Source organism: Somniosus microcephalus, chromosome 6 (genome assembly GCF_052327205.1).
Source record: "Somniosus microcephalus isolate GS21.2 chromosome 6, FLI_Smic_1.0, whole genome shotgun sequence".
In the NCBI taxonomy this organism is placed as follows: Eukaryota; Metazoa; Chordata; class Chondrichthyes; order Squaliformes; family Somniosidae; genus Somniosus; species Somniosus microcephalus.
Window position 1 is genome coordinate 218,093,738 of NC_140992.1, and position 24,953 is coordinate 218,118,690.

The window sequence follows — 24,953 nt, forward strand, 5'->3', positions numbered from 1 at the left end:
AACCCAATAATGTATTTTTGAAGAAATGCAATTAGCTTTAGGGAGTAGGGAATTGTTGACCAAATTTATTGGTACTTTATTTTAAATTATATTCTGATATTCTGAAATGTAGTTGAGATTGGCCAATAAAACTGGAAAAAACTGTCTCATTAACTCAGGGGTACTACAGTAACATTTCTGCACCATTTTCAGGATCAGACATGCTCTATTTTTGTAATTCGGCTACAGAATACTGTTGAAATTCTCCCTGATATTTGGCACTGCAGTGTATCAAATACTGTTCCCTAAGATGTTATGTGACAGAAAACAGGTTTGCGTTCAGCAAAATTTCAAGAGAATTCAGAATTCAAAGGGTAAGTGAGAGACACACCGTGTAGGACTGGTGAGGCTGAGGTACATGGCCATCACTTTCCCAGCATTCCATAGGAAATTGCTTCTCACTCCTGAAGGACTTTGTGCAATTTTTAAAAAATCATTTCAATGCAAGAAAGCAATTTCTCATACATATATAAGATAGCACGTGATTTGTCACAGTAAAACCTGCTTTTTACTCAACCTTTTTATATCTTAATCCCTTTATTATCATAGCATTTTCAAATGCTTTCTATTCATTTCAGCACCACTGATCATGTTTTATGTCATAATGCAATCTGTTTTGTGCAGTGTATATTTCTAGGTTAAAAGTGCCTCAACTATCCACAATTAATCTGAGTTTAACGTAAGTGTATATACCTATACCTTTCATATCCAGTCAAGTCAAATCATGGTAGCAGCACTATTTCTCTTTACTCATTTGATTGCCAATATTTTTACGGCCATCTTTTTCTAATTTCCTATTTTACCCCCTTAATTTCCCTCTTTTCATTTTTAAATATACATAAACCTGTTCAGCTACAGCTGCTTAATATTGTACGTGCTGGCTGGCAAAGACCAGCTGCCATCATTGTACTGTTGGATATGATAATAAGAGGGCTTCACTCTGCAAAACTGACTTTATTGAAGTAACCTACAATACCGCACAAAAATTGTAAGGAGGCTGCGACATGAGAAACAGGAGTGTGTAAATTTGATTGATGATGGTTTTAAAAATTCAGCAAATGTAGGTCAACAAAAGAGATGGTGAACTTTTAAACCTTTCCTGTAGCACAGAAAGAAGAAAAGCGTGTAAAGCAGCATGTGGCTATCATACAGCAGTTCGCTGGATTAGCATAATGGCTTCTTCTAATGAATGTGTGCTTAAAAGCACCAAATGCTTGTGAAAGAGCCAAACCCAATATAGAGCTCTGCACGGGAACTGTACCTTAAAGCCCCAGTGTCATCTCATTGGTTGTTTGAGGGCATGTCCACAATCCTTGCAGCACTCTAAGGCAAACTAGCAAGTGTGGCAGCTAACGTGATAACACTGGCAGTCAACACAGTCATTGCATCAACCTGCTTAGACCCAAGAGTGTTCTTTTAAGAAGTGAGTCTCATCAGTGGTATATCTTTTAATAAAAGTTAGAGAATTCTGGTTGACTCTGTAATGTTTTTGCTTCTCCCTTACTCTTGCTTTTTTTTTAAAATAATGTTTTTGTTTAAATAGTGATTCTTATGATCTCACCAGAAGGCTTGGCATGGAGGAGGTACTCAGGTTGACAGTGTGAGGGAGCTGAATTAACAAACTGCAGGGGAACTCATTAACCCTTTGTATCCTTTCAATTAAACTCCCTCAGCACTGTCAGCGACAGGGACTCTTCCAACCCAGTTCCTCTAATTATGTCGTCATCAGAAACTAATGCTCAAATAATTTTTTTTTAGAAAGGCAGCTGAAATAAAAAACAAGTTAGGTTAATGATGATTCTTGATAGCTTTGATTTTTCAGGAAGTAAAACAGATGGTATGTATTTGGACATTTAATCTTAGGATGATGCAGTAAGATTTTTCAGCAAGAATAATAAGCATCATAATATGGAATCTCACCTAACATGGTGTGCACTATACATCCTACAGGGATACTGCTCATATGACTGCTATTGTAAATCGTCCCTAAACATCTCTGGTAATAAAGCATTGCACAGTTTTCTCTTCCGCCTTTCCTATGCTACTGTGTCATCTAATTTTGCAGGAAAAAGAATTGTTTGGACCGATTACCCATTGGAATGGGAACCTAACTACATTTATAATCAGTCTTACAAACCCCAAGCAAGGACCTGCTAATAAACTCTTGGTGTTGGGGAAATTACTGTGGAATTACTTGAAGACTTGTAAAAGAAATGTGATTTTATTTTTATATCTATGACAGTAATACTAAATTAGTGGTGAAAATGCTATTAATGATACCATTTAAATTATTTAAAATGAGTGCTTTAGGGCAAATTATATTGTATGCAGGGCTCCACATTTTGTTTATGCAAAGCAAACCAGAATTTTAGCAATCGCAAAGCAAATGTGTACAAATATAAATTAAAATATCGACATCACACTCCTGTCTGTTTGCACAGGATTGCTGCAGATAATCTTTCATACATTAAATGTAGACTTTTCAAACTTAAAGTCAAGAAAACATTAACCTGCTTTGACACAGTGAGCATTTTTATTGTTGGAGGTACGTGGATGTTGCCCTCTAATTCCCCTCACAGTCCTCCCCTGCTCTGGTCCCAACGGTCGACACACCTTCTATAGCTGAGATGACAGACAGGCTACCTGCTGCCAGGCCTTTGGTAATGCCGGTATTAAGCTGGCTGCAAGAATGCATGCCACATCAGCCTAGGGATGGCGCTCTCTCTCTCTCTCTCTCTGATTTATTTCCTCCCTTATTCTGAAGAAGCTCCCAGTGCTTCTCCACACAGTGCAACTGAGATCAGACAGTGGGGGGATTGAAGCTCTATCCCATCATTCTATCATACCATGGTGCTCCAACCTGCAATGCCATCTCTACAAATCAGTTTCTTGACAGCATAATGTGTGTATCAGAAAAATCAGAATGATTTACTTGCCAGCACATTGGAGAAAATGTCAATAAAATATTTTGAAATTAAAAACAAGTTGTAAAAAATGTAAAATAAATTATGAATGTATCAGGATTCACACTGAGGCACAATAATATACAGACCACCTTAGCACACAGTACTGTATAGACACACGCATTGATGACAGTAACTACAGATTTTGCTCAAGTACTTTCTCTTCAATCACTTTTTGAATATTGGCCTATTTTGTTTGAGTTTAAAATCTGAACGAGAAACTTGAAATTTTTTTAATCCTAATAATTAAATCTGCATTCCCAGTCTGACCTGAATACAGATATTTATGAGACTTTTTTGAGCCAGAGTATCTGTTACGCATGTTACGAGTTTCATATGAACGAACTGGACATATTTGTTATTAAGATTGAGCCAATATTTCTCTCTATATCTCGATAGCATTTTACTTTTATTAAAACCTACTTCTGTCAGTCAAGTTAACTGTTTGATTTATTGCACAAATTAGGTTCCCAGTAAATGGGCGTCCATGTGCAAGTGTGAGTAAGGCCTTTTTCAAATGATAGGTCACAATCTCCTGTTGTTAAATGGCGTGAATTGCTTTCCTGGTATCTGGCTGCTGTGACTCCAGTGTACTGCTGGTGCAATAGTGCCCTCTGCTGTTTTAATTTTGCAACTACACTGGCCACTGCCGGTGACTTAAGAATGCAAAATGGCTGAGCCCAGGCCCCTCACTTAGCAAGACTTTACTCCAGTCTCAGCCCCTATGGATACCAAGGTGAAAGGGTCTGTTAATTACTGCCATTTGAGGATTTTTGAAAAAAAAATGTAATTGCTACATTAAGTTCTCACCAATGTGTTAGATGTATAAAAGCAGTGAACTAACAATTAAATGAGAATCATATATTGCCCTCATCTGAGATTTTTTATCCAAGTTCTTATGATTGTTGAAAAGTATCATCCAGGGAGGTCTGTTGACACCATCCTGTCATGTGGCTCTGTCGTAGCAATTACAAAAAGATGGGCTGCAAAAGGACTTTATACTTACATTTTGATGCTTAGCTCCATTTTCAATGTGTTTTTACAGTTTTAACCATAGAAATAATCCATAGCTGTCAGAGGCACCAGTCTGAACCAAACACTACTTTTATTTTGAATAAAGTTATAGAGGAAGGAGCACATTTGTTAACAAGGCATCATTCACCATCCACAGCTCAATGTTGAACCTAGTGAGATACAATGAATTACATACCATTTGCTCCATCTCTCTCCAAGAACTCTCCAGCACAGCCATTGGTCCAAACCACCAGTCACTCTCCTTTGCAGAACGTTTCCCTTGAAACCAGAATTGTCGCAACCACTCAAACTCCACCTGCATCAAGAAAGCATAGTTCCATTTCAAACAAGAGATCTCCAACCACATGGACACTATTGTGGAAAGGCTGCATTCTTTTAAATGAAGCTGAATATTACCCATCAGCACTAAGCAAACTTGTATAGTACCATCGTTAGTCTCAATAACCTGCACCTCACTGTTCTAAATAACAGAACCTTAATATTAAGAAAAGCTGGAAATCTGAAATAATAAAGGTCCACCAGCATCTGTAAAGAAAAAATACAGGTTAACATTCTGGGAATAGACTCTTCAGGTAGTCTGACAAAACTATAAATATAAACCATTTTTTTTTCCATTTTCACAGATGCTGACAGACATGTGTGCATTTCCAGCACTTTCTGTTTTTAATTTAAAATCTTAAAATGGATATCACTATCCGGTAGAGCCAATCCTGTGGGTAAGTTACCTACTATTTTTGGTTGTTTTGTTAGAAATCTTGCCAGTGTAGGTCACACTCCCATATCTTGTTAGGAAAGGGTATCAAAGGGTATGGATCAAAGGTGGGTAAATGTAGTTGAGGTACAGATCAGCCATGATTGGATTGAATGGCGGAATGGGCTCGAGGGGCTGAATGGTCAACTCCTTTTCCTACGTTCCATACTTGTTGTTATGGTTACAGTTTTATTAACAATGTGTTCCAATTAATGTCTGGATAAGACAACAAAAACAAATAAAATGTTCAGTTGTGGACAAGTGTTCCCTTGTACATTGTGTAAGTCAGACCCAGTCTGCGCAAGGTCCACAAATAGATGTGAAAATGCAACATATACACTGTATTTTATGGTATTTTTTCACCACTGTATAAGAAAGAAATGTCATGGTTTTGCTAATTAGGTGCCTCTGAAATAAATTCAACATATCTCACAAATGATTTAATTTTGTCCATGTGAGCATATGGTTACGAGTTTAGAAAAGGAACTAAAATATACTACTGCAGTTTGTGCATGGAGATTCAAAATTCTAACAAATGGAGCAGTTTTTAATAATCATTCGCATATCGTCTTGCAGAACAGTTTAGGGAAAATCATAAAGCAAATACTAAAGATGTTTAGATTATAATTTTTGTGTGCTTTTAGCGAATGTTATGGGCATCATCTCCTATGTGGTTTGAACAGAGAACATTAGCACACCAAAATAAGTAGAAATGGGTTCTATTTTCTGAATAGCATCAGAACAGAAAAACTTGAAAGTATGAAACTCTGTCTTGGAGCCACACTGTTAATCGCTGCATATTGTACACATATGGCGCCTGAATTTACCACATATGCAGCCACTTTGTGCTGGATGTCCTGCGTTGTTTGAATGTGCATTAAGAATGGCTACAAATAAAGAAATGAAATGTGAACCTAGAAAATTATATCTTCCTGTTATGCAGGTAACGATCACAAATGTATTTCACATTGCAAGGAACTCTCATTAACCAGTATTTTATTAACTCTTAGCGATCAAACAAACAACTTTGATGGGAGAAAAACTGCCATGGGTTTTTTGAGGGGTCACCCCAGATTTGCCCGTGAGGAAAAAAGAAAAACATTGACAACTACTGTTTGTGCTTCAAGGAATTAGAAGAGGGGAGGAAGAAAATTTACAAACCTCAATTTTCCTATTCAGCATTTGTATTTAACTTCGGGAATTACTGCCTCTTAAAATGTGAACTATATTGCCCTGTTTTGCCCCGGTTTCTCTGTAACCTGCAATATAGTAAATACATGAGCTCCTTGTCACACCGCAGCTGACACACTAATGCTCCGAGCTATAGTTGTCACATTAGCAGAAAGTAATCAGGATTTAAAGATCGATCAATGAGAGGCCAACACACAGACTAACGTTGGCCTCCAGACCAGGAAACTCCAGTCTCTACTGACGTTTAGCACCTGGGGATCTGCAGTCATCTATTGGACGAAAGAGACAATGGCTCAGAGGTCCGATGCCTTGTCACTTACTGCATCATGGAGATGTCTGCAAGCTCCACAGTCTTATTCTTTTGACTGACAGTGGAGAATAGGAGCTAATGGGGTCTTGGGGAAAAAAGAGAGGAATCAAAGACACAGAAGGGAACATAACCAGAGCTCCAAGCAATTCTAAATAATGGGATGTTATTGCACTGGGATGGGAATCTCGCTGGCAAACTACGGCCAGAATGCAAACTACAAAACTAAAATATTTACTAGAATTTTCCTGTTTAACAGTGTTACGTTTGAGCCCTGAATAAATAGTGTTTCTTTAGCTTCACTATTGTAGCTTGTGATAAATAATTATTGGTTGGTTTTGGAAAACAATGAAATTGAATCAATTGAATCTCTGAATGCAAGACTGCTCAAGCAGCCTTCCCTGACCGAAATCCCAAAGAGATGATAAAAGAACTCCTCCACAGTAGCTGCTGTGGTTTTACAATGTAAAATAGTATCGTGACGAAAAAGGGCTAACACATCCCAAAACGCCCTCCTTCAAGTGAGATGGTTGAAAATATCAACCTCTCTTCAACAAGAATGACCATCACAAACAAACTCAGGATCCAATTGTTTTCAATGCAAGCCAATATTACTATCATTAGCCCCCACTGTAACCTAACTGCTCGAAAGTAATGAGCATCTGATTTAAATATACAAAATTAGCCAGCCCCAAGTCTGGGTGGCATTGTTGGTTAGCATAATATCCTTTTGCCTCTTTGGCCTGGGTTCAGATTCAGCCTTAATTGATGGGATGAAAGTGTCCTCTTGGCTGGTTGTAAGATTCCTATCTGAAATTAGACTTTTCTAGTAAGGTTCCAATTCCAGTGCAGTAACATCCCATTATTTAGTATTTGTTTGGAACTCTGGTAATAATGGTTTCTTCTATGTCTTAATGCCCCTCTTTTCTGACGGCCCCATTGGCCCTTATAGGCAAGTGGAATAATGAGACTATGGCTCCTGCAGACATCTCCACACATGATGCAGTAAGTGGTGACACATGGAACCTCTAAACCCTAGTCCCTTCCTCCCAGAGATTACTGGCGACACCAAGGGGGAGAAATTCAGTTGTTAGCGCCACCCGTTAGCGCCTTAAGAGGGCGATAAGTGGGGCGCGATGCAGCTAGCGCCCGGGCGCGGCGAGACCTGCGCCTCTCGCGAAATTGAGCGGACATTTAACGGCGGCGCAAAACCGCAATGCCCGCTCAGCTGCGCGCGCAGCTCCTGATGTCATTTCATGGTGCAATGCCCTTGGGGCGCCCCGAACCGGAAATTCAGTGGCGCCCCCCTCCTTTCTGCCTGGTGCTCCCAGCGACTGGTTGACTGGAACGGTTCGCAGTCGCTGTGGAGCTGGGGGGGCGCTATTTAAAGGGGGCACTTCCTGGCTTCTTTGTGGTAGCCATTTGTGGACCACTCCTTCTGTGAGAGAGAGAGAGATTTGCAGAGAGACAAAGGGAGAGAGCTTTCTGCATTGACTCAGCGCTCGCAGAGGTACTTCTGGCTTCGGCCCAGAACTTTGTAGTTGGTTTGCTTTTTCACTGGCATAACCTTGAGTGGCCACATACTATGGGGGCTGCAATGGGTGGGAACATTGAGTTTCTCCATTGCATTGAGAGGGCTCAGAGATGCCGAGAGAGAGTGCCAATCATGGCCAGATGGAGGAGGGCCAACAGGCGTCGGCACACGAGACCTTACCCTCCCAGGGTATTCCGCCAACAGTTCTCATATCTCAACATGTCTGAGGAGCAGTGTTTTTGGAGGCCTCGATTCAGCAGGGAGGTGGTCACTGAGCTCTGCCACCTGCTTCAGCCAGATCTGCAGCCTCAACTGAGGAGCAGGACGTCTCTGTCGGTGGCAGTGAAGGTAACAGTGGCTCTCAACTTCTATGCCACCGGCTCCTTCCAATCCGCTACTGGGGACATTGCCAATGTCTCCCAGTTCGCAGTGCATTGCTGCATCCGTCAAGTCACGAATGCCCTCTTTAAAAGGAGACGTCAGTACATTTCCTTCCCCAGGACCCTGGACAAGCAGCAAGAGCGCGCAATGGGATTTGCAAGAATAGCGGGCTTCCCCATGGTCCAGGGCGCCATTGACTGCACGCATGTGACTTTGCGGGCGCCGCAAGAGAATGCCGAGGATTACCGCAACCGGAAGGGGTTCCATTCGTTGAACGTCCAGTTGGTGTGTGACCACAGACAGCTGATACTCACTATCAATGCCCTCTTTCCAGGCAGCAGCCACGATGCCTTCATCCTTACAGTGTGAAGCCCTGATCTTGGCTGCACTGCCTCCCATGGTCGAATAGCCCTTACACAGAGTGAAGCCCTGATCTTTGCTGCACTGCCTCCCATGGTCGAATAGCCCTTACAGTGTGAAGTCCTGATCTTGGCTGCACTGCCTCCCATGGTCGATTAGCCCTTACAGTGTGTAAAGTGCTGAACGTGCATGTGAGTTTCATGAAAGGCCCATAGGTGCTGGATGAGGGCTGGGCATTGGGGCTTTCAGGACCCTTTGGCCATAAAGTGAGGTGCACATGCAGGGATGAAGAGGATACTGAAAAGGGTACTCACCCTGACGACCCGAGTGAGGTCGTTGAACTTCTTCCTGCATTGCACAGGGGTCCTAGGCACCATGCTGCTGGAGGTCATTCTGTGAGCCACCTCCCTCCAAGCTTTGCGATAGTTGTTGGGCAGCGGCCTCCTGCCACTGTCCGGAAACAGGATAGATCGCCTGCGCTCCACTGCGCCAACCAGAACTTGCAGGGCCCCCTCACTGAACCGCTGCGCTCGCTCCCTGGCCCTCTCCATGGTCCTAGGCGTTACAATGTGGCAGCAGGTCTGTCCAGGCCGAGAATCAGGGCTCCGGTGCGCAGGGTGTGGCTACAATCCAAGATCGAACCTCCCCTTTAAGAGCTGACCGGCGCCAGCGTGTCTGCGTGCAATCGCTAACTGGCCGCACCTGCGCTACGCCCGCCCTCGGTGGTAGTGCCTTGCTTCTCTGGCTTAGCGCCTTAAGACAGTCGTGCAGCGCCTGTTTTAACGCTCCAAGCACCTCCTGGGGCGAAGCAGGTCAATTTAGCAGTAGGTGGCGATAATTTGCGCCGGGCGCTAAATTTCGCACCCGCTCGAGTATAACGCCCCAAACGTGGCAATACTGAATTTCTCCCCCCAAATGTCAGCAGCATCTGGGGTGTCCTGACCTGGAGGTCAATATTATACCTAACTTCTAGTGAGTGTGGGCCTACAGCATAGAACTGACAATTTGCTTAGCAATCTCAGAAGGATGGCTGGAAAAATGTCACACTGGTGTAAGATGGGATACATTTCTGAAGTTTTAGTTGAGATAAAATAAAGTGAGTTTTACTCTGTATGCTATACCAGATATGAGATTGATTTTGTCTGCATTAGGTGTCTGCAATGGGAATCCCTTATATCTTAATAAGTACAACAATTCACCCCCCAAAAATTGCCTCTTCCAAGTGAATACTCTGTAAAACTCCATGTAAATCCAACAGGACCTGTATTTTTACCCGTGATCCACTCAGTTCTGAATATACATCTCAGTCAACAATCAATTGAGCTTTTCTACAGCCGATTGTAAACTCCAGATTTAATTGTGAATGAATTCCAAATGCATTGCTATATGGAATTGAAGTGCACAGTTAACAGTGTCAATGCATTTGCTCTACTGATTGGATTTCATTAAAGTCCTCCCAGTTTAGAATCAGCTGCAAAGCAAATCCACAATGACCAGATGATCATGAATCTGACTCTAATGGCTGTGCTTACAAATGGAAGCATCAGACGGGCAGTTTTACTTTGCCTGACAACAACAACAACAACTTGTATTTATATAGCGCCTTTAACATAGTAAAACATGCTAAGGCGCTGCACAGGTGTATTTTAAGACAAAGAATTTGACACCGATCCACATAAGGATAAATTAGAGCAGATGACCAAAAGCTTGGTTACAGCACAGGTTAGAAAAATTTACAGGTCCCTGCTCCAGGGCCCACCATATTTGACTGAGGACCTTCAGAAACTATTTCCTTTGAGGCCTGCTGGACCCTTTATTCAGTTGCATTGTTAAAATTCCTTCTACTTTAAAATTATTATTGTGAAATGCATGACACTGCACTCAGACATAAAGGGCTCGATTTTGCCAGGCCCGAGGAGGCGGGATTGGAGGCGTGCGAGGTGGTAAAAATCGCAAAAAATGGCAGACGGGCCCGATCCCGCCTCCGAGCAATTTTCCCAAATGCGTGTTTTCTGACCCCATTTCCATTCCGCCTCCAAGAGGTGGGATAGGCCCTTAAGACCCTTAACAACCACTTAATTACCTCTATAATCTAATTTTGAGAGGCCTTTCTGATTTTACCACTTTTCCCACGTCTCCTCTGGAACATGCCAATGAATCCTGGCAGCCTCACAAGTGGATTGCTTACTAACAGCTGCAGCTCCACCATTAAAAAGGAGTTTTCAGCAATCATCATTTGCAGGTGGCAGAACTTTGTTGTCTCAGGTCTGGGGGAAATTTTAGCGGCCTACCCATTGTTGTGGAAGTTTGGAGCCTGACACCCATCTCCAGTGTGACCTCCTGGGAAACCCCTCTCGCCACCTCGACTGACTGCTTCCTCAACTGAGGCATATACCAGAATCTTGGGAACCATTTATTTCCTTTCCTCCTGAACATCAGATTCGGATGAAGACCAGCCGTGTCAGCAGCAGAACCATGAACAACAGCACCACCAACAGCAGGAGCAACAACAGGAGCGCCAAGCTGCTGCTCACCCACCTGAAGCTGCACAGGCCAGAAGGCGGCAGCGCGCGACCACATTGCTGCCTGGGATGCAAGGGACGCGCTCATCTTGGCCAGATTTGCTTAGCCTGCACAATCAAACACTGTTGCCTCGCACCTTCTTATCAGACTATCGACAATGGCTAAGAACCTGCGGGTTCCTATCACTCTGACCACCATACTGACAATTGCAAGTCGCCCTAAGCCCTCAATGTGGAAGTTCCATTAACAAAATGACACACGCCACAACTGCAACAGTTTGCCATCAGAATTTTTTATGACAATAAGCAACTGATGGCTTTTCAAAATTAAACACATTACACCCAAGTGACTACCCTTGTGACTACTTGTGCATTATCTTCCTCTTACGCATGCTCCTACGTGGTGCTTCCCCTGTGGCTTCAGCAGATGTGGAGGCCCCTTGCTCACTTTCTTGCTGCTCCTGTCTCGACACCTTTGGCGGGCGTCCTTTGGGGTTGCGAACCTGTGAGGGCTCGTCAACAGTCTGCTGCTTCTGCGGCTGTGCAGGGGTTGAGGTGCCGATCTCAGTTGGGTGGGGACTCTGGTGGAGTTCTGCAGTGGCATGGTCGTGTGAGCACTTGGAGAGGAGCCCCCACTTCCTTGTTGTATGCCATCAACATCCCTCTCATGGGTCAGCCCCACTTCAGAGCTAGCAAGTGGCTGGATAGCACCTTGCTGCACTGCAGGGGGGCCATGAGGACCCGTTTCTGCACTGGAAGTCCTACTCCAGAGGACTTGCATGAAGGTCTGGTTTGTTTGCTCAATAGCTGACCATCGCTCAAGAGATGTCAGTCTATTCTGAACAATTACCATGTTTTCTATACCCTGGCGACTAAGCTCCTCCATGGACGTAGCCATCCTCTCCTCTACCGTAGCCAGCCTTACCATGGAGGTAGCCATCCTTTCCAAGGAGGTTGCCATCCCTTCCGTGGTGTTGCGTTCATGTGCCAACGCCTCCACAAAGGCTCTGCTCATGTTAGCGATGGACTCATCCATTCGCTCCACACTCGCAGCGACCCTGGAGACAAAACCTGCCAGAGACTCCTGCACCTGTTCCTGGAGTTCCAGCACCGCTCTCCTTCCAGATGGACCCGGAGGCACAGGGTCGACATGCAGCGGAGCCGAGCTGGGAGCGTCCTCTCCACTACGACGAGGACTCTCCATTACTGTCTCTGTCTCCACCATCTGCTGATGCTCACTTGTGAGCTGTGATACACCAGGTGACAACTCTACTCTATGTCCCGAAGGTCCCACCGAGGTGTGAGTGTCTGCGTTGGTGCTGGGTGCACTTAATTCTGCTGACGGAGCGCCCTCGCAGGTTGCAGCTTCCTCTGAGGAGTCTGGAAGCTCAGGCTCTTCCTCCTGGACAGTGGGGACGGGGGCTCTCGATGGTCCTGTGGGGGAGTAAAGGAAAGAGTTAGAGATGTGAGGTAAAGGTTGCATGCATATTGAATTGTGCAGATGATCATAAGTCAATCTGTTAGAGCATCAGAATAATTATCAGTCACTCATGCAATGTCAGTGAGAGAGATGCCAAACTATTCTGTCACCAGCTTGCTGTGATGCGCCCGCCTGTCCGTCCCCCACTTGGGAATCCTCCTCGATCCCGGCAATTTCCAGGGCCGCCTCCTCCGAGGTGGTGAGCTGGGCTACTGAGGGTGGCCCTCCTCCTGTCCTCGCTCTTTCCCTCTTATTGTGGGCTCTCTTTTCCTGCAATGAGGGACACAAGTGGAGTTTGAGTGAGAATGAAGGAGTGAGTGTAGAGAATCCATAGCATAGATGCTTAGAAGGAGACAAAGGGCCCTCCCTGTGTGTTATAAGTTGTTGTCATTGCGTCACAGTGATAGGGAGTGTGAGGGCTGCATGGTCGAATAGTTAAGTGAATGTGACCATAGAGAGGGAATGGGTAAGGGTGCAGGGCTGTCAGTGTCAAGTGGGATGTGGAGGAAGAGGTTGGCAAAGCAGAGTGCTGGTGAGGAGAGGCGATGGGGATGAGATTGAGGGTGATGAGAAAGTCATACTCACTTTTCCTGTGCAGGGAAGGTCATGAAACCTCTTCCTGCACTGCAGCCAGGTTCTGCGGCACAGAGATGGCATTGACCTCCTGGGCCACTTGCAGTCACACGGCTTTAGTCTGTTGTGGTGGCTTTTTTCTCCCTGAGGAAAAGAAGAGCACCTCCTTATTAGATCTTGCTCCCTGCACCAGAGATTGGAGGGAGGGCTCATCAAAGCGAGGTGCACATTTTTGCTTGCTGGTGGACATGGTCGGTAAATGAAGTCCTTTATACAATGTCCAAAGCGTTTCCAGTCTCCAGAAGTAGTAAGGCTGCTTGCAGGCCTTAAATCCAGCAGCACTGGTGACGTCATCAGAGGCGACTTTCAGGATGGAAAGACTAATTGGGCCAGGGGTTCCCACATGCTGGAAATCAAGTGCCCAATTAGGGGAAAATCGCACTTTTTTCCCCACTTCACATCGGAGTCGGGGTCCTGACACGAAAACCACCTGACACGCCCCAGCCCGACCCCAATGGCAAAATCGAGCCCAAAGAGTATTTAAATAGTTTGGGACATTACCCCTTCTGTGTTTCTACCTAGGTCAGATTTCACTGCTCTTCCAACCACTGTGCTCCCATAATGAAAACTGCAGTAAGGTATTAATAGAAATGATAAGTAATATCCCACAATACTGCAATACCTTGTGTGCAGGATCCCTATTCCACAGTTCAGCAAGCAGTTCCACTGGGTTTATAATCTCCATTGTTTAAATAAAAATGAACAAATCAAAAGAACCAAAGATCAGTGCATACGTTGCAGAGTTAAACTGTTCCTGCAAACAGCTCTCAAGTATAAACAGATTTCAAACAGTTTGATATCTTACCTCAGAAATTCATTATTCTGTGCCAGATTGTACTGCTGCTCCAACCACTGGGCTCCTGTAACGTTATTTATACTGGATTCTTTTTTAAAATGCACAATCTAGCAGAGTATTAAAGAACCACTGTTGTCCAAGAGAGACATTGTGACATATGTAATTATGCAATTAATCTAAATGAGTAGGACAGTAGTTGCCTCCATTTTCTTTTAACAGAGCATTATCACGATGTTGGAGCAGAAATTGTGCCTGAAAATGGCTCTCACATTAGTTATTGGTGCAAGTTCATGCTGTACGAGACACTGCATATGACAGCAGAATTTTGCGATGCATTTTTACATTTGCTTAAAATGTATCGTGGTAGGCTGTGATTAGCGATACAATATCATCTTCAGTATCAGCCTCATTGCAAACTCCTCTGTCTCCAAACCTGGTAAAGCGTGTCTCACAACACAACAGTGGTTCTTTAATATGCTGCTAAATTTTGCATTCAAAGAAAGAATCCGGTATAAATAACATTACAGGAGCCCAGTGGTTGGAAGAGCAGTACAATCTGGCACAGAATAATGAATTTCTGAGGTAGGACATCAAACTGTTTGAAATCTGTTTATACTTGAGAGCTGCATTAGGCTGTTTGCAGGAACAGTTTGGAAGCAGGAGCAGATTAACAATGCAGCTGCAAAAAATATGTGGTTGGCAGCAAGGCTAGCAGCCACTTGGTTGAAGATTACAGCAGAACGAGTTCTTTTACTTCAAGAATATTGTTGGATTGGTGGAGCAGTTCAGCTGGACACATCCAGGGTATGGTCCAGTGTACCTTGTAAGGAATTGTAAACTCGGTCTGGTTCCAGGCCGTGGAGGCAGGCTGTTAACAGTGCAGAGACTGAAACCAAGTTGTATTAACGGAGCTTCCACTGTATCTGTGGATTATGTATACTTAGTTCCAGCTTTCCATCATTATTTTCCCGAATACAAAAACAAATACAATTAAAATGCAACATAAAATGAAATTCTGAAATCAGACATGTTTTTGTGGTATAAATGATGTTGGTAATAATGGAAATTGAAGAAAGTAGACTTTTTACACCAGGCCTCTGTGAACCACCTCTCACAATATGCTGAAAATAATTTAGCAGCAAGGGAGTATATTGGGCTGAATTCCTGGTCGTGGTGAGCAGACTTCAAAGTGAAACTCGCACTGACGGAGCACTGCTTTCACAATCTAACATTTTGTAAATGCGTGGGATGTGTGCCACGGCCTCAAGATTACCGTTTTAGAAAACGTTATTCACATAGACAACAGGCAAATAAGCCTCAATATTATGGATCAATGGTATCTTTGTGCAGTAGCTTTAGTTAAATTTCATTATATGGTGTCACATCATGACAGGAGCTCACTTTAAATATTGCAATTCCGTTCAGTTTATTAGGAGATCTTAGGAATATACAGTATGCTGAAGGGTACACCTGCTGGATATTGCAATAACTGCACTGTCAATGAGGTTTGCAATATTAAAAATACATGTTGGAGGAAGGTCAGAGAGAAAGTATAATGGTGTACAGTCGTGCAGTGCATGTGTGCACCAACAAGATGCATCAAGCCAAAGGTTAGCATCTGCAGTTCACTGCCAACTGATGTCCCGATCTCAACAATGCCTCAAGTACCAAGAGGATGCCCAGCACTTCCCCAGACAGGGAGGGAGGGGATCCAGACAATAAATGACACCAGGAGTCTCAGGTACCTTCTACTAGACAATTCAAGAGTGCTATTGACAGCAGGTTGAGAGAGGGGTAGGACTAACCCCCGTGCTGTCAGCTGCTGCAGTTGAGGGAAGAAAATAAAAACCAAATAGGGTGAAAAATATTATTTGTATATAATGATACTATTTGGATAATTGTGAAAATATAGAGTGCCTTTTCAAATTTTGGCTGGGATCGTCCACCCTCCCTCCACTGATTGCTAGGCAGAACTGGGGTAGATGGGACAAAAAATTGAATGGGAACATGCTTCACCACCTCCCTGCCCATTGGATTTCCCATTTGTGACATTCAGTACGCTTGCCCATATATGGAGGGATGTATATTTCAATAAAGGAGGACCAAGAAACTGATAAAGGGAAAATAGAATGAGAGTAAACTAGCAAGAGACATAAAAACAGACTGTAAAAGCTTCTATAGGTATGTAAAAAGGAAAAGATTAGCAAAAGTACACGTGGGTCCCTTACAGGCTGAGACAGGAGAAATTATAATGGGGAATAAGGAAATGGCAGAGAAATTAAACAAATACTTTGTGCCTGTCTTCACTAAAGAAGACGTAAAAAACTTCCCGGAAACAGTGGAGAACCAAGGGTCTAGCGAGAATGAGGAACTGAAAGAAATTAGTATCAGTAAAAAAAATAGTACTGGAGAAATTAATGGGACTGAAAGCCAATAAATCCCCTGGACCTGATGGCCTACATCCTAGGGTTTTGAAAGAGATGGCTATAGAGACAGCGGATGCATTGGTTGTCATTTTCCAAAATTCCATAGATTCTAGAATTGTTCCTGCGGATTGGAAGGTAGCAAATGTAACCCCACTATTTAAGAAAGGAGGGAGAGAGAAAACAGGGAACTACAGACCAGTTAGCCTGACATCAGTAGTAGGGAAAATGCTAGAATCTATTATTAAGAATGTGGTAACAGGGCACTTAGAAAATAATAATAGGATTGGGCAGAGTCAACACAGATTTATGAAAGGGAAATCGTGTTTGACAAATCTGTTACAGTTTTTTGAGGTTGTAACTAGCAGAATAGATAAGGGGGAAACCAGTGGATGTGGTGTATTTGGATTTTCAGAAGTCATTCGATAAGGTGCCATTAGGGCTCATGGGATTGGGGGTAATATACTAGCATGGATTGAGGATTGGTTAACGGACAGAAAACAGAGAGTCGGAATAAACGGGTCATTTTCGGGTTGGCAGGCTGCATCTAGTGGGGTACCGCAAGGATCAGTGCTTGGGCCTCAGCTATTCACAATCTATATCAATGATTTGGATGAAGGGACCAAATGTAATATATCGAAGTTTGCTGATGATACAAAGCTGGGTGGGAATGTAAGTTGTGAGGAGGATGCAAAGAGATTTCAAGGGGATATAGACAAGCTAAGTGAGTGGGCAAGAACACGGCAAATGGAATATGATGTGGAGAAATGTGAAGTTATCCACTTTGGTGGGAAAAATAGAAAAGCAGAGTATTTTTTAAATGGTGAGAGATTGGGAAATGTTAGTGTTCAGAGGGGCCTGGGTGTCCTTGTACACGAATCACTGAAAGTTAACATGTAGGTACAGCAAGCAATTAGGAAAGCAAATGGTATGTTGGCCTTTATTATAAGAGGGTTTGAGTTTAAGAGTAAAGACGTCTTACTGCAATTATATAGGGCCCTGGTGAGACCACACCTGGAGTATTGTGTACAGTTTTGGTCTCCTTACCTAAGGAAGGATATACTTGCCATAGAGGGAGTGCAATGAAGGTTCACCAGACTGATTCCTGGGATGGGGGGATTGTCCTATGAGGAAAGATTGAGTAGACTAGGCTCTAGAGTTTAAAAGGAGGTGATCTCATTGAAACATAAAAAATTCTTACAGGCCTTTACAGGGTAGATGCAGGTAGGATGTTTCCCCTGGCTGGGGAGTCTAGAACCAGGGGTCACAGTCTCAGAATAAGGGGTCGGCCGTTTAGGGCTAGATGAGGAGAAATTTCTTCACTCAGAGGGTGGTGAATCTCTGGAATTCTCTACCCCAGAGGGCTGTGGAGGTTCAGTCGTTGAGTATATTCAAGACAGCGATCGATAGATTTTTGGATACAAAGGGAATTAAGGGATATAGGGATAGTGCAGGAAGGTGGAGTTGAGGTAGAAGATCAGCCATGATCTTATTGAATGGCGGAGCAGGCTCGAGGGGCCAAATAACCTACTCCTGCTCCTATTTCTTATGTTCTTATAATTATGTAAATGAGGGAAATACTTCGGCCAACATATTTTCTGTCATTTGCGCCACACTAAATGCCAGGATTTCTGTGTGTCCCTGGCATCCAGTTTTTCTGTGATAGTAGTGGGGAGGGGCACAATTTTTTTAATTCAGAAGTCCTGTGCAACTGATCGCAGAGCATGGCTTGCTACAACAAATCTCTGCCTTAATCCAGCTGGACTCCCTGGTGGTGGCTGTGGAGCATGCCAAAAATATGTTAATGATCCCAAGACTAAACGATCAGCAAGGTTCAGGCACACTGCTTTGCGGAAGGCAGAAGTTCTGATGCACCTGAGATGGGCCTCGATTCAATAGAAGGAGAAAACATGGGCCACTGTGCCACAATCACTCAATTCTTCAACCTACGATCTCTGAAAGTAACTGTTTGCTTTTGCCTCCTGAATGATTGACATTGCGGTTAAAGACTGTTTTGCTCTGCCTTCAGAATTCAGGAATCAGTTGCATAGTCTCCAAAATGTTTTAAAACATACATACTTATCATTTAGACAAATGGTCGAGATTGGTAACTGACAGCAAAGGAATTTGACTCTACACGTGCTGGTGGATCAGGCTCAGTGACAGTAACTATGCACTTGAACACTGCAACTTGAATTTCCACCTGTCATCACAATGTATTTTGATGTTAACCATTGCCTGCAAGAAATGCTCCAACACCCCTTGAAAGGCTAATGATTGAAACTTGGGAGATTGTTAAAATCATTCGAAATGTGACTGATCTATTTTGGCATCGGTTTCCAATTTTCAAAGGGATGTCCGCTTGCTATGTGATTGTGTGGCATGCTGGATTACAAATGCCAGGCTGCAGGCAGGCGTGGATGCTATTGAAGATGTATACAGATGCACACGAAATGCTACTTACCCAGTTAGAGCTCTCAGTAATGAATTGTAAAACCCAGCACCCTTTTCTAAACACCCCCATCAGTTTGCACAACAGAAGTGATCACTGATTAAAGGCAGAAGCTCAGGTTCTTAGTCAGGACTAAATATCAAAGGTCAGATACAAGAGTGCTTGGCATTTAGTGCGCATGACATGCTGAGTAAATTATTTACAAATGCTGGTGAATGAAAGCCACCTGCTCAGGTAATCCATATTTAATTTCCTTTGTACCTGCCAAACTATCAACTGCATCGCCATTCTATTCCAACATGCTGAAACATACATTACCCTTGCTGTGACTGTTTGCAGACCAATATTCTCCACAGCGACCCCAGAGTCAAACTACACTAACCCCTTTCAATTTAAGTAGCTGAGGTTTTTCTACATTGCACTGCTCACAGACTAAACTCAATCAATTTTCAGAGGACCGCAAGGTGGTATCTGATGAGTAAAGAATCAATACCTAGTGTGCTCTTAGCTATACCCTAGAGCTGTAGGTTGGCTAGGACCAGAAAGCATGGTCCAGCTAGCTCAGAGGCCCACCAATCAATCAAGCCTGCCAGATCATATATTTTAGTGTAAATTATTACTGACCACACAATCACCTGCTAGCTGCATTGATAACTTAATTCATTCTGTAATAGTGCGTTAGTATGCCTTGCTGCAACTATCTCAAGGCTGGCCAGGTAATTGCTTCAGCTTGCTGTATTTGAATGCTCACTCACACACACTAGGAGCTTTCTGTGCAAAGCCCATCAGCGGGATACATTGTAAAGTCAAGAAAAATATACTTAAGACAATGCCTAGTTAGCCACCAAGAGTCAATAAATCAAGAATCAAGAAATGCGACTCTCATGGGTAACCCGCAGCCAACAGCTCAATCTGTCTTTTCCAACACTGCAGAAATAACTGGTGACCTTTCAGTTCAAGTCTGCACTCTGTCATATTTCTAACCACTGTCCAAGGACCAACTTCAATTCAAGTTAAAGAGAGCAATATATAAAAAGGCTCATGATTTGAACAGTCGTAAGTGTGGCAGTTCAGACTCAAACGCTTTAGACAGAAATATTATTTGGCTTCACAGTTGTTCAAAAATGCTGTCATTTTATCGCAGTTGTGTCTAGGGCACACAGTCTTGCATGGAAAAAATAATCCTCACAGGAGACATCAGTCAGCAGGGTAGTTCATCGTTATCATGTTGAGACTTATCTACGAGAATTACTAACTTCTCTGCAAAACTTTTGCTATTTGATTGCAAGCAACAATGACAGTGGCCCTTGCTCCCTTCACATAATAATTTTTTGTTCCTTCACAACTTTCCAGACCTAGAGACAATGTAGTGCACTGAAGGTACTCAGTACTGCAATAGCTCCAACAAATATGAACAAATCTTTGCTCTGCCTTGGTATTATGTAGAGATTGCCCTTGACTCCATCAGAGAAAGCTATCATGCCACAAAGGACACTGTACTCAAAGTGACTTTGACATGCAGAATAACCAAACAGTCTTCACAAATCAGCAGTGTAATACCAGAATTACATCGTAATATCCATATTCCCAACAATAATTATTATACTAGAGTTTCATTAGGTTTTAGACTAACATGAGAAGTCTCAATAGTAATAGAAGCGCTTTTATATCAAAGAGATTAAAAAAGGTAAAACGTATCCACCATTTATCGAAAAATTTCACATGCAGGAAGCTTCAGCTTAATTACCTTGGTAGGTAGTGATTAAAATGTACTAACCCTAATTTTAACCCTGCACACCTGGAGGGAACAGTGCATGTGTGGGGGTTTAAATCGAGTTTGTGAACTTACCACACCGTTCCTGAACTGTTTATACCAGCTGCCATTTTAACTTCTGATTATATTTGCATTGGGACAGGGACCCACCCCAGGCAAGTGGGGGCCTAATTGCAATGTAAAAGACATGCTCTGATGACATCATGTGGACCCACACGTGATTTTAACTGAACGTCGACAAAGCCCTGCTCAATCCTGGAGCCACCAGTTAACCTGGCGGCAGACAGGATCGTGGCCAGAAGTAGTCCAGGTAAATTTTTTTTTTTTTTTTTTTTTTAATGATTTGCTTGTGGCCCCTCAGATCTGTAGTGTATGTAACCTGTACCACCTGAAGAGGATACCTTAAGGTGATGGACTACTTTTTGATGGCTCCTGTACATTGTAGTACCGGTGATGACCACACCGGTATATAAACCCCGCGGAGCAAAGTGTATCCCAGTTCAGCCCTGACCCTCAATCACTAAAGACCTGTTTAATTACTTCTGTAGTCTGTGTCCTGTTATTCAGCATAACTACGTTTGAAAACACAGACTCAACAGTGGCGACGAGTCTGATCTTACCTAGCGGCAGTTGCATCAAAGGAAGCTTCGCCTCTGAAACAGGCGTTGAACAAGGACCGCGGGAGCGGCGGGGAACAAGAGCAGCAGCGTAGGGGAAAATAAAGGACCGCTGGGAGGCGAGAACGGCAACAGCGCGGTAATCGCCATTTTGAGTCGGCGGGGGAAGAAGACAAGCGCGGGAAAAGCCGCCAAGCGCGGGAAGCCGCCACTTTGAAAAATAAATAAATAAATAAAATAATAATCATATCCGAAGGAAAGGAAACTCAACAAGGATGCCAAAAACGGGTAACATCACTGCTTTTGATAGCGATGTAGAAGATTGGGCCACTTATGTGGAACGCATCGAAGTTTACTGTACAACGAATGAGGTACCGGAGGATAAGAAAGCACTAACCCTATTAAACTCGATGGGTGCGAAGACGTACGGGTTATTAAGGAACCTTGTAACACCAGATAAACCGGTAGGAAAGAGTTTCGCGGATATTGTTACTATCCTGCAAGAGCATTTAAACCCCACGCCGCTGCTGATAGCGGAACGATTTAAATTCTACAAAAGAATTCAACTTAAAGAAGAAAGCAACGCTGAATTCTTAACCGAACTGCGCAAGTTATCAAAGTACTGTCAGTTCGGTACAGGACTAGCAGACGCACTGAGAGATAAGTTTGTGTGTGGGCTCCTAAGGGAAGGAACCCAGAAGCGACTGCTAGAGGAAAAGGATCTTACGCTGGACAAAGCTTTCAGCATTGCAGCATCGCACGAGGCAGCAGCACGAGGCGCTGCAGAGATACAGCAAAGGCCATTGGAATTCAGCACCAATGAAATGGCATTGGGCGTAGTAAAGTGCTATCGTTGCGGAAGGACAACGCATGACCAGAACCAGTGCTGGTTCAAAGATAAAGAATGCAGGCAATGTAGCAAACTTGGTCACATAGCAAGAGTATGCTGGTCCGGAAAGAAGACCAGCAGCAAAAAGTCGCCGCAGGAGAAGTACAAAAAAGTACACAAGGTGACAGAGAACAGTTCGGATGAACAGAAGATTGATTCAGACTCCAGCAGTAAGGAACTGGGTTGTCTAAAAATACATAATGTGGGTAACACAGCAGACCACCAAACTATCTGGGTCATGCTTCGGATAGCAGGAGTCCAAGTGAAGATGGAATTGGACACTGGATCGGCATTAACGGTCATGAATAAGCAAGATTACAAAAGGTTATTCTCGCACATTCCCCTGAGGGATACGGGGATTGTATTGAAAACATACACGGGGCAAATAATATACCCCAAAGGAAAGATAAAAGTAAATGTGGTCTACAATGGTAAAGAAAGTCAGAAAATGGACTTGTATGTGTTACCTGATAGAGGTCCGCCACTACTGGGACGGGAATGGATCCGGAGAATAAATGCGGACTGGCATTCCATACAAGCACTGACTGTAGATGCCTGTAAAGAGGACGACGTCAAACCTAATCGACTGTCCAAAATATTGGACGATGCTAAGGTGTTCCAACAGGGACTGGGAACACTGAAAGGAATTACGGCAAACATCAAGGTTGAAGAACATGCAAACCCAAAATTTTTCAAAGCCAGACCGGTACCTTATGCGATACGACCTGCTGTGGAAGCAGAACTGGAAGAGCTAGAACGTTCAGGAGTACTGTCCAAGGTGGACTGGAGCGAATGGGCCACACCCATTGTTCCTGTCATGAAGCGTTCGTTGAGCAACAAGCCGGGGGAACCTGGGAAGGTTCGCATCTGTGGCGATTTCAAGATCACTGTTAATCCGGTTCTTCACACGGTGCAATATCCGCTTCCGCGGATTGAAGATATCTTCGCTTCGCTGTCTGGCGGGAAACACTTCACCAAGATAGACCTGGCGCAGGCGTACCTACAGATGGAAGTTGATGAAGCGTCACGCCAGTATCTCACGATCAACACACATAAGGGCTTATATCGGTATAATAGACTGGTTTTTGGAGTGGCATCGGCTCCAGCAATTTGGCAAAGGGCCATGGAGCAGGTATTGCAGGGAATTCCAGGCACACAATGCTACCTGGACGACATCCTGATTACAGGAGATGATGATAAGGATCACCTCGCGAATTTGGAGCAGGTGCTCACCAGATTGAAAGAATATGGGCTCAGAGTTAATCGCCAGAAATGTGAGTTCTTTCAAAAGCGAATCTCGTACTGCGGCCACGTCATTGACCAGGAGGGGCTTTATAAGTCACCTGACAAGATCGAAGCTGTTGTGAAAGCTCCTGCTCCGGAAAATGGATCCCAGTTGAGGTCGTTCCTTGGGTTGGTTAACTTTTACCACAAGTTTCTTCCAAATTTATCCACGGTGTTACACCTGCTGAACACTCTTTTGCAAATGGGAATACCATGGAAGTGGAGCGATGATTGTAAGCGGGCTTTTCAAAAGAGCAAGGCACTGATCACCTCTAAGGAAGTGTTGGCTCACTTTAACCCAACGCTGCCTATTCGCTTAGCTTGTGATGCTTCTCCATATGGTATCGGGGCAGTGCTCTCACATAAGTTTCCAAATGGCTCGGAAAGGCCAGTCGCGTTCGCATCCAGATCATTGACCTCCGCAGCGCGCAACTATGCTCAGATAGATAGGGAGGCTCTCAGCCTCGTGTGGGGAGTTAAGAAATTTAACCATTACCTGCAAGGCCAAAAGTTTACGCTGCTGACAGATCACCAGCCGTTGGTTTCCATTTTCAACCCTAAGAAGGGTGTTCCGGTAATGACGGCGCAGAGGCTTCAGAGATGGTCCCTTTTCCTAGGGGCACATCAATATGATATCGAATTCAAAGGTACAAAGCAACATGGTAATGCTGATGGGCTGTCGCGCCTGCCACTACCTACAGCGGAAGAGGCACCGGCAGTTGACCCTGTCGAGATATTTCACTCGACCATCATCAAATGCTTACCAGTCACCAATGCGGGTATTGAGAGAGAGACCCGAAATGACCCGACACTGTCTCGGGTCTACGACTTGACAGTGAAGGGATGGCCAGCACATGGCGACCCACTGTTACCAGCATTCTCAGCCAGACAAGAACAGCTGTCCGTATGTCAAGGAACATTGATGTATGGAACAAGGGTGATTATTCCTCCTAAATTAAGGGAGAGAGTTCTGAAGGAATTGCATGAAGGTCATCTGGGAGGAGTCAAGATGAAAAGCCTTGCTAGGGCTTGTGTGTGGTGGCCAGGTATCGACAAACAAATAGAGGATCTGACTAAAAGCTGCTCAGGGTGCCAAAAAGTTCAAAATGCACCTCCAATTGCACCGCTGCATCCGTGGGAATGGCCTTCAACCCCATGGCAACGTGTGCATATCGACTTTGCAGGTCCATTCATGGATTCCATGTTTTTGATAGCAGTAGACGCACATTCTAAATGGCCAGAAGTGATTAAGATGTCGACCACTACCTCTGAGAAGACGATCGCAGTTCTAAGAACCATATTTGCAAGGAATGGGTTGCCGGAACAAATATGTTCAGACAACGGACCACAGTTCGTGTCAGAAGAATTCCAGAAATTCATGAAAAAGAATGGGGTGAAACACTATACATCTGCCCCATATCATCCGGCTACAAATGGGTTGGCCAAAAGATTTGTACAAACGTTCAAAAAGGCGATAAAGGCCATGAGCGAAGACCATATTCCACAACACAAGGTGGACAAT

At 43.8% G+C, this 24,953-nt stretch overlaps 1 protein-coding gene across 3 annotated transcripts in view; it reads right to left on the bottom strand.

Annotated features, from left to right (window-relative positions):
• Positions 1-24,953, bottom strand: part of fto (FTO alpha-ketoglutarate dependent dioxygenase) — a 542,258-nt gene that overhangs the window by 350,495 nt on the left and 166,810 nt on the right. For all 3 annotated transcript variants that reach the window (XM_085991413.1, XM_085991412.1, XM_085991414.1), the window contains one exon: positions 4,213-4,332. In XM_085991413.1, the coding sequence (XP_085847539.1) occupies positions 4,213-4,332 (120 nt within the window). The remainder of the gene's footprint in view (positions 1-4,212; positions 4,333-24,953) is intronic.